Raw genomic sequence first — 10,956 nt, 5'->3', positions numbered from 1 at the left:
CACACACACACACACACATATATATATATATATATATATATATATATATATATATATATATATAAAAGATATTACAATAATAAAAAAATTGGGCCACAAAAAATTCAAGCCTGAACAACCGACTTTGCCCCTCCCTCAACTCTCCCATATTATCCTCGAAACGACACATCGTTTTAGTAACGAAAAAATTCAAATCTGAACAGCTGCTGACTTTGTTCTTCCCTCGACTCTCCCATATTGTCCTCGAAACCACACATCGTTTTAGTAACGACACCTTAGCAATTGACTAAGTTATATTCTTTTCCAACTCTCAATCTCAACTCCATGCTTTTTTCGTCTGATCTTCTCCCACTCACGCATTGCCTCGGTATCCATTATCGATAAATTTGGTTAATGCATATATGTATGTTAAAGAACCATTTTTTTATTAGTATTACTAATAGAATCGCGAGCCATGACACATGCAACCCCATTAACTCTAATGTCGTATCTAATATATGAGAGGGTTCAGTTAGCCATTTTGTGGTAGTACCGTTCTCTTGACTTACGTTACTACTTCGGCCCTACATGTCATAGTACTTTACAGAATCATGAACCAACATATGCAACCCTAATAACTAAAAGATTCTATATGAGAGGGTCCAACAATTGATGTCCATGGGAACATTCTTCGATGCAACGCAAGTCAGCCATTTTGTAGTAGTATACCCGTTTGTTCTTGAATTACGTTCCTCTAATTAATTTGATCCTATGATCGAGGTCCATGGGACTATGGGCGGGTTGTTAAATTATATTAATCTTGCTATAGTGCTGCTTCGTTGTTTCCTTTATATATATCACTATCGATGTTTTTCAATCTAACTGTGTGACTTTGCATGGTAACCTCCCTTGATTTCTCTCTTCCTTTTTGGTGCAGTTTTTCATTTTCTTTTTCTCTGGAAAAACTTCTCTTCTCTTCGAATTTTTTTCATTTTCTTTTTCTTTCTGTGAAAAACTTCTCTTCTCTTCGAATTTTGCAGTCGTTAGAAAACACTTGATTACACACAATAAACTCACAATTTGGTAGTCAATACAAAACTAGGGAACCAGGTTTTTTTTAGCTTTGTAGTAAGAAGTCCATCTTCAGTTCTCTAAAACAAATTATATATAACCTTTAAATTTGTAAATATTGAACCCAAAAATATGATATAATTCCTCTCATCACTCTCCATAGTCTCCTCCTTAAGACAAAAGAGACATGAAATGCTGAAGATAAAAGATAGGAAAAATAAATGAATACTACACAATCCAAAGAAGTCAAGGGAGAAGAAAATGAAGAAGCAGGCCCGCTATATGACGGGAGACAAGTGAACATGAATCGTAACTACAAAAAACATAGCTTCTTAAACCTTCTTCTTCGTTTTCTTCTTCATCATCTTGTTCTTTCTTTTAGTACTTCTGTTGCATAAATTTATGCTTCTGTCCGTTTACAAGGACAAATTGAAGCAGTAATTAAAAACACAAAAGAGAGAGTAGAGAGAAGGAAATGAAAGATCAGTTGCGCTCTTTTTGAAGCCAATCTGGTCTCCCCAAGGTGAACTCTAAGCATGGGTTTTTGTGATCCATATTTGATCCTAAGCAATTCTTTGGTCTTGAAGGTTCGCAATCCTGCATACATTTAAGTTTTTCTAAGTCGTTGGAGAAATGTATTTCTGATTAGTTCGCAAACATAAGATAGAGATCCTGAAGCTATAAGGGCTACATATTTTTCAACGAAAGAAGTAAGCTAACATACAATGTCAATTGCTACGTATACTTTTGACGTGGTGACATTAGTAGGTGTTTCTTTTAAACAGTTTTCTTTTAAAAAAGACAAGTTTTACCATGCACAGTTTCAAATATAACAAAAGGAGGATTATGACATGCATGTAGCGCACTATTTCCTCCTACTAATGTTTGATCCTTTGGGATCATCATATCGAGTAACTATATGCATATATCCCTATTTAGATATGTTTGGCAATGCTTCTAAATACGAATCTGGTTATGTAATGGGAATTAACTGATTATATATTGAGTATCCCAAATTCGTAATAAATGTACGCCATGATTACCTTAACTTGCGCACTGGCACGCCTTTGTGTTAACAAGGTAGACGAAGGTCTGATGTCATTCATGTCACTGTTTGTCTGCAGCCATCCCTCCCTATTGCTGATTTTTTTTTCATTATAAGATCGAGTTAGAAGTGTGAGCTTATATATATATATATATATATATATATATATATATATATATATATATATATATATATATATATATATATATATATATATATATATATATATATATATATATATATATAAACGAAATTATGGAGAGAAAAAGATGTAGTTCAAATGAATAATATTAACATATACCCATTTTGTTTTAAAGAAGAATGTGAATGGAATTTTGGAAGCGTGAAGAGGATCATCGCAAGAAAATATATGGTTAAATTAATGAATATTGAATTTACAAAATACCATAGGTCAGACTACTGAGTTATAAGAAGGTTTGAATTTATTTAAAAATAAATTATGTACCCATCTCTTGTGATTCGGTAGGTCAAAAATATCCGTTCAAAAAAGGACTTCGAAGAATAGTATTCTCCGGATATATAGTTGCTCTGTGCTAGTATATAAAAGGCCACGTAACATGGTTCTATAGAAATCCTAAGAGTCTTATACATAATAAAGAGTCTTATACATAATATTTCTCAAGTTACGTAGAAAACCTAAAGTGAGAGTTCCTTTTGTAATAGAAGATACCTTCTACTTCATAAATGTAATTATATATTCTTCTTGCATTTTATAGAATTATCATACATCGATTTTAATATCTATATTCTTTTTTGTTTATATAAAACATAGCATTTATATATGAAAAGATTTTCTCCATCTGTTATAATCGTGCATGTTTCTCGACACCATCATGAACTCCTAGAAAAATTAGGGTACAATTAATTTCATGACCTAGCTAGTCGTATATATTTATATCATCATTCACTTAATTAGAACTTTCTATGGTATATATATTTAGACATGAAATCTATATATAGAGTATCCTATTGGTTGCCAAGAACAAGCACAATGATATATGCTTTAACTTCAATTAATTAAATAACTAGGTCGTCATATTTCACCTTGGACTTGATATGACACACACTGACACGCACTATAAAGAGTCGAAGAGTTGAAAACATGAATTCAGAAAATGAAAAGAAAGAAGTGAAATATCATAAATATAAAATCATTATACAATTATAAGCACGTCGAAGCGCGTGATGTTTTATTAGCTTTTTGTGTGTATTAAATTTTCCCTAGATACCACTAGTTAGACTCCAAAACGTATCATAAATGAGATCAGCATGCAGCTATGATCAAGAAAGCTACCAATGGTTTGAAGACAAGTTTAGCTAAAAGATGATGTAAAAAAAAAAAAAAAAAAATGGCAAATGAGGACATTTAATATGAAGTAAAAGTTGGTTGTTGATTTGTTGAAAAAACAGTACGTATATGACAGGTCAATCAATAGTGTATGTATAGTACATGCTCCAACCTACAAAAAACATATAGCCCAAACATTATATTTACTTTGGGTTTTTAGTACTTTTTAAATTCCCGCAAATTGTGGTTGAGTCATACGTTGTAACGCATTTATAAAAGATGGTCAATATGGTGTAGTACATTTGTGATTCCTTAGGGGAAGGATCAACATCATCAGCATCAACTATCATAACCATGATAGGCTGCCGACATGCATAAGAGTTAAAAAGAAGAAGAGAAAATGAGAGCACTTGAAGTCAAGATACTGGCTTTTTTTGGTCATATATGCAACACTCCTCGTGACCAGAACAAGATTTATATATATTTTTCAAAGTAGAAAAAGGAAATATAAAATGTAATCTGTTAGTTACCATATATATGAATAGTACTACGCAAGAGTAATTATTTTTTTTTTAAAGAAAAAGAAAAAGTTGATTGCTTTAATTTCTGCTAACCCTATATTTTAAAGTTCCATGTTTACATTTGCTTTATTTTCCTTTCTTTATGTTCTCTTATCAAAGCTTAATTCGGTAGCAAAGTTTCAACCCCAGGTGAAATCTTCTCCCCCAGAAAAATCTTAGAAAATTGGTGGAAAAAAAGGGAAAGAAAACGAAAAGCAAACTAAAGCTGCCATGGTTATGTTACACCTTTATCCTTCAAAAATGGTGGAATTGTACATTTGTTTTGTGATTTCCATCTATACGATATCATGCAAAAAGTAAAAGGTAATGCATATTGTTTATAATTAGAATTAACACATCATTAATGACATAAACAACCTAGAATATTCTTACCTTGAAGAATTGCTCCAGAGTGTGGTAGTCGTGGTGGCATTGTTGTAATTATTAGGGTAGTCGGATTCTTGTTGATCATTCGATCCTCTTTGATCTACAAAACGCTGTTGTCCTCCAGTTCCCATTGTTGAGATATCGTCTTCACCAGATCCATCTGATTGGCCTTCAATAATTTGAGATTTTTATAAAAAAAAATACAGAACTAAAAAAGAAATTAATTTACTTCTTCAAACAGATAAACATTTTTCGAATTGGGGTTCGGATTTTAAAATGTTTGTTGTCTATTTTAGTGTTCAATAAGTCACAGATATAATAAATTAAAAGAATTACCTGAGGAAGCTGCAGGTTTGTCAGTTGTTTTAACAGTTCTATACATCTGCAAAATCCGTAAACAAAACTTAATACGAAGGAAAACAAGCAAAAATGGTGAAGAAATTGATTGGAAAAAATAAACAAGCGAACAAAGAAAAAAGAAAAAAAATAAAAATAAAAACACACGCTTGAGAGTATTTAGATTGAATGCTTGTGAGTCATACACAAGTGATTGGATTGGGTTTCTTCTGTCATTAATCACGAGGCTGATGTTTGAATAACATGAGCTGTTTTTATTATTATTGAATAATCATGACTTACTTTTGTCTCTTATCATTCTGATCATCCTCAGTACTCTCTCTCTCTCTTTCTCTCTCTTTCTCTCTCTATCTCCCTCTGACTTACTACTGTTCTTCTTATTCAGTCATTAACTGCATACATCGGCGACTGTGCCGGAGGGTTAATCGGAGAGAGAAAGAGAGGAAGCTACACTCCAAAGAAAGTGAGGAGTTACCATAACCATTATTCTTGTCAGCAAGTTCATGGCGTATACCTGTAAATGGCTCTTGACATGAGCTAGGGTGAGATCTTTGACATCCATCAGCTCCAAAACTGACTTTGGTGTTGCCCCTAAACAAATTCAAAACGCAAATTCCGCAACTTTCATTCACTTTACGAACATGAAAACAAGGAATTTTCAAAGAATATTATTAGGGATGTAATGTTTTAAGAATTAATTACTTTCATGGCCTCCGAGAAGTTCAACCGCATGAACAAAGCGAGAGTGAAGGGTGCTCGTCCATCGCATCCTCGGTGCCCTCATGCTCCTCTTCGCCGGAAGTTTTGGTAGAAATCTTGATCTCATCAAACCATGTGAAACTTCATGAGAAGTAGGTCCACCTCCGCCATATTGGTTAAGGTAGTGGTGGTTGTTCGAATATGAAGAAGATAACCCGTTAAATCTCATCCCACCACCATTACCACAGCCCCCAGGTAGACGATAACCTGATGAAGAAGGACCATTAAGCGCAGGGTTCAAAAAGGGCATGTGACCTCCACTCGCACCAAAATAAGGTGTAGTAGGACTAGAAGATGATGGATAGAAGCACAACTTGGGATCTTTCTCGAGAGAATTAGAATGATCCAAATTAGGTAAAAAAGGAAACGGATGGTTGTGATATACCGGAATCCCTTTTATGGGTCTCAAGCAGTCGGATACATCAAGAAGGGAAACTCCTTGGTTCAAGTGATTTAAGTTGTGAGTGTTAGTAGTAGTGTTTGGGTGTTGATTGTAGATATGATGAGGGTGATGAAGGAAGGGGTTTTGTGGGTTGTCTTGATCTCTTTGAGTTAATAAAGTGGTTGCAAGATTTCTTGATGGGTTTGTTAGGGAGAGGTCAGTGTAAGTAGGTTGATGAAAAGTATTTGATTTGGATGATGAATCGATATTACCACTGCGAATCGAGGAGGAGAAAGAGGAAGTGTTGGGAAGGCTAATGTTGAGAGAGAGATCAGGAAGTTGAGTTGAAGAGGAAGAAGATGGTGGTGGTTCTATGAAAATCCCTTCCAAGGGCATTTTCTTCTTTAGATAGGATTACAGATTCCGACACACATACATATACACACACAAACACAAATCCCTTCTTTTATCTCGCTTTCTCCCACTCTCAAATAAGTGGGACTGCTTTTTCACAGTGTTTTGATGTGCAATCAAATTGATAACATGGAAATCAAGAAAAGGGGGACTATGAGAAGCAACACAATCACCAACACCGACACCAGCACCAAACACAAAAGAAAAAGTAAAAAATTGAAGGGTAGAAAGCTAAGAAAGATCTCTTTGAATATAAAAAAGGCAGAAGATAAGAGAGAGAGAGAGAGAGAGAGAGAGAGAGAGAGAGAGAGAGAGAGAGAGAGAGAGAGAGAGAGAGAGAGAGAGAGAGAGAGAGAGAGAGAGTGTGTAGGGGCAGCAATGAAACTGGAAACAAATAAAGTAAAACAAGGAATTCCAGAAAGAGGGTGTGGGAAGGAGGAGGGGGGGGGGGGGGGGGGGGGGCTGGTTCTCCTCGAGAGTATATCTCGGAAAATGACACTAGAGAAACAAGTTCCTCTCTCACACACACTCAATAGTCAAAATACGTAAAACAGCAAAGAGAACAAAAACATAATCACACACGAACACAAAAGAATTTTTTAAGAAGTTCACTTTTTTTAGAGAATTGATAACCATGGTTGGCTGGATAAAAAAAAATTATTTGTTTATTACTATATGCTGATAATTTACGTAGCTAATATTTCAATACAAAATTGGATCAAGATATTATACTTACTAAGATAAAATTTCGTAAAGGGTCCACGTGATTTTTTAAAGATATTAACACCCAACATTTTGTTTGACACAATTAAATACCCATTAAGATAAAGCAAAAATAGGGTTTTACAAAACATTACAAACTAATACTCACAACCACAATAAAAGGAACGTGATTATACAACTTTTTTTTAAAAAGAGTTCTTCGTTGACCAAACAACGCTCTGTAAGCTCCATTTCCCATACCCGAGCACATAACACAAAATATGTACGTCTAAAAAACTCATGAACTACATGAGTTATGACCCAACAAAACCTTTCAAGCATATGGCGACTAACAAACAAGTATTTGGTGAGAAGTAAGCCCTCCTCAACAAATCATTATATTAAAAGTTATAACTTTCTAATCCAACCATAATATCAAAACAAGCATTTGCCAAGAAATAACACGTCACAACTTACCTTGATGGTAAGGAAGAACTTCCTAACATAGCCCTTACCCTCCCTAACAAGCGCTACGGTTACCTACAAGTAAACCCTCCCTAACAACCCATTTCTAGAAGTAACCCCTCCTGACATAACAAGCTCTCGTTGGTAGGAAGTAACCCCTACCCAACAAGTTATCCTTGATAGGAAGTAACCCCTTCCGAACAAGTCGGTAAGGCCCGTATTTCATGACGGGAGGCACCACCCTATAAGGTTCTCACTGATCTACGAACACATTTCTTTGTAATTCATTCATACTACACAATACTCCTATTAGACAATGCTATTACATAATAATATTACATTTAATACATATATCGTAACTTCATATATCATCTTACAAGCTATATTCTAATATTCTAGTACTTCATCTTTTAAGTAATAGCCAATCGTTCATACCTAGTAAAAGTACATAACACATAAACAAAATATGTAGTTGTAACATCCCAAAAATCATCACCAAAAATTTTATTTTTAATTATTAAATAAGCCATAGTTTTCAAAATCATTTCATCCAAAAACATAAGTCAATATATCAAATTAGAGAATCATATCAAAACACATGTCAATATATCAGAGTAAAACATCTCAGGCTAAACAAATGGTGTGTGCACTGCAGTCATCCCGAGCTCTTCACCTTGCTACCGGAAGTACCTGAAACCAAAACTGAAAACTATAAGCACAAAGTTTAGTGAGTTTCCTCAACCTAACACATACCATACACATAATCACATAAACTAGGGCCCCGCCCCTTCCTCGAGCCCCACCCGGCATCGGATAAAGTCCGACATTAGGCCTCGCCTGACATCGTGCCCCGCTTGATATACGAATCTGTTTCTTCCAGGCCTACCTGTCTCTGGGCCCCGCCCGCTATACACACACACACCCACAGAAAATAACATATAATCATGCTAGCACATAAAGAATGATACATAGTACTATATATTCTAGTCCTAAGACCTCACCTATCATGGGCACTGCCCCTACTCTGCTAATGATGAGATATGACACCCTATCCACTCTCAGCTAGTGATGAGATACGGGACCCCACACATGCTCACCTCCCTACCAGGCACATACACGTATCACAAAGACAACAAGTATAACTAAAAATGCATTCCTTCATCGGGTACCACCAGACATCGAATCGTAGTGCGGAAACATACATATAAACATTCCTCGTGCCCTGCCCGACATCGGACCGAAATCCGGAAACATATAAAAATTCCTTGGGCTTTCCATATCATCGTACCGAAGTTCGAAAACGTATAAAACAAGCACATGCAAGAATCCTGAAGACTTCAAGCATACAAACATTCCTTCGGCAACGCTCGACATCAGATTGGAATCTGGAAACATAATAACATGCATCAGGCATTGTCCGACATCAGACCTTAGACCAGAACATGCTAACATGCATAAATGGGCCGAAATTGGTGCCTTTGACCCATTCCTACAGAAAAAAATACACCTCGCACTGTTGAAGTCCCCTGGATAATCCTCTAGCTGCTAACTAGCAAATCACCAATTGCTGGTCCTCCGACTCCTTGAGCTACTAGTATAAAATAACGCTTAGTCAGATACAATAATCCTTCTTAAGGTAAAATGACCATTTACCCCTAATCTACTTTGGTCCATCACCTAGGCCCAAATCCATAACATGAAGGGCCTAATTCTACATAGTCTTTCCAAGCCTACTAATGGCCCACTTATGGCCTAATTTTCTAAATTGGGCCCAACTTCTAAAATGGGCATTTCCTCAAGCACAACATATAATATAGTCCAATAACAACCCAAAAGAATGATCCACTAAGGCCCATAGTTGTGTAGTACAAGGAAATGGCCCAAAAGGCCCACTGATGCAACAAACACAAGGTGTTCCCTTGCAGAACGCTGGGCGTTCCTATTTTGTTCAGATCGCAAGCCCCAATGGGAATGCAATGTGTCTCCACGCCTTACACATGGCGTTCGTATCCAGACACTAAAAACCATCCATTAAGCACTTAATGCTTAATACATGTTATCCAAACATCGATCCAAGTTATCTACGACCTCTAGAATCAAAATGTCACAGACTTGGTGACTTTGCATGTAATGACCCAATTTTTCAAAAGAAAATTTTCATTTTTGATTAGCCAAGATACATTTCCATAAACCACGAAATCCAAGTACAATTGTTTTCAAAGCACATATCAATTAGAAATTTATTTCAAAACATCAGAGTGTCCCATAAAATATTCGAGTGAGTGCACGCCACGCCATCAAGCCTTGCCCTTGCCCTTGGGCTTAGAAGTACCTAAAACAAATCCATAAATTGTAAGCTAATGCTTAGTGAGTTCCCCAGAGCATACCACACATACATTCCACATAACACATATCATATTAGCCATAAAAGCTACACATATCGCATAGGTCATGCATACAACAAATAAGGATACTGTGGGCCCCTCCCAAGGTCTTACTCCTGGATGCTATGAGCTCTCCCATATGGTCTTATACCTAAGTGTCATGGGCTCCTCCGATGGTCTTTAACTAGAAAACCATGGGCTCCCCCACATGGTCTTACACCCAGGTACCATGGGCTCCCCCATGGTCTTTCTTTGAAAGGTTATGGCCTACCCCACATGGTCTTACATTCAAATGCAATGGGCTCCCCCATGGTCTTCCCTGCAAGTAACACATACAGATAGCAAAGCACTAACGTAACTAACTATCACAACATGTATCTCTACAATCAATAAGTATGCCACGTATCACAAAAAATGTTTGCACTTGGTGCCTTCGATCGATTGGTATGGTGAGGAGACTCACCTCTCACAAATGTTATGCTGACAAGATAAGATCCAAAAAGTCTCAACATGTAGCTCCAACTTAACTTCCTATAAGCATCGTAAGATTAACCTTTCATAATCCCATAATTACCCTCAAAGTCAACTCTGGTTAACCCTGCTCAAAGTCAAGGTCAATAATCATGGTCAACTGTCCATGTTGACCCCAACTCGTCAAGTGCATCTAGCAACTCGTCGAATTCCTATGAAGTCCAAAGAACCAGAACAAACCTTAGCCAACTTGCTGAGTTGTTTCATCAACTCGATGAGTTCACTTGCTATCCAGAAGATGGGGAAATCCAAATCCGACTCATCGAGTCGCTAAGGCAACTCGTCGAGTCCCCCTCCCTGTTTGCTTATTATGATGATTCATCGAATGCAGGGACTCCAAGGCTTAGATCTGAAACCCTAAGGTGTCCAGATGGATAATTTTCCAACTTTACCCTCTATAACCACTCCAAATGCTTTAAGGTCCTTAACCAATGTTGGAAAGCTCAAAAGTCTTGCCATGCGTGTAACATCCATAGAATTTCCAATAAATTTAAACTTTTCAAAAACAACCCAAATCCATTAATTATTACAAAAAGGTTTTTAGTTTGCTTATTATCAGAGTATCCCAAAAACATCATTGTAAAAATGAGGAGCTGTACGACCACGCCTTT

The 10,956-nt window shown here is 36.4% G+C and overlaps 1 protein-coding gene across 1 annotated transcript; it reads right to left on the bottom strand.

Moving 5' to 3' along the window:
• Positions 1-1,126: 1,126 nt before the first annotated feature.
• KAN (Homeodomain-like superfamily protein) lies at positions 1,127-6,560 on the bottom strand. The gene is made up of 6 exons (XM_078985179.1): positions 5,411-6,560; positions 5,223-5,299; positions 4,688-4,733; positions 4,358-4,520; positions 2,094-2,190; positions 1,127-1,647 (listed from the first exon to the last, which is right to left on the bottom strand). Exons 1-6 carry the CDS (start codon positions 6,243-6,245, stop codon positions 1,534-1,536), a joined length of 1,332 nt encoding a protein of 443 aa, XP_078841305.1. The 5' UTR covers positions 6,246-6,560; the 3' UTR covers positions 1,127-1,533.
• Positions 6,561-10,956: the final 4,396 nt, after the last annotated feature.

Source organism: Lactuca saligna, chromosome 3 (assembly GCF_052625555.1).
Source record: "Lactuca saligna cultivar CGN05327 chromosome 3, ASM5262555v1, whole genome shotgun sequence".
Taxonomy (NCBI): Eukaryota; Viridiplantae; Streptophyta; class Magnoliopsida; order Asterales; family Asteraceae; genus Lactuca; species Lactuca saligna.
Note: the sequence above shows the minus strand (reverse complement) of the source record. Positions and strands in the feature narration are given on the sequence as shown.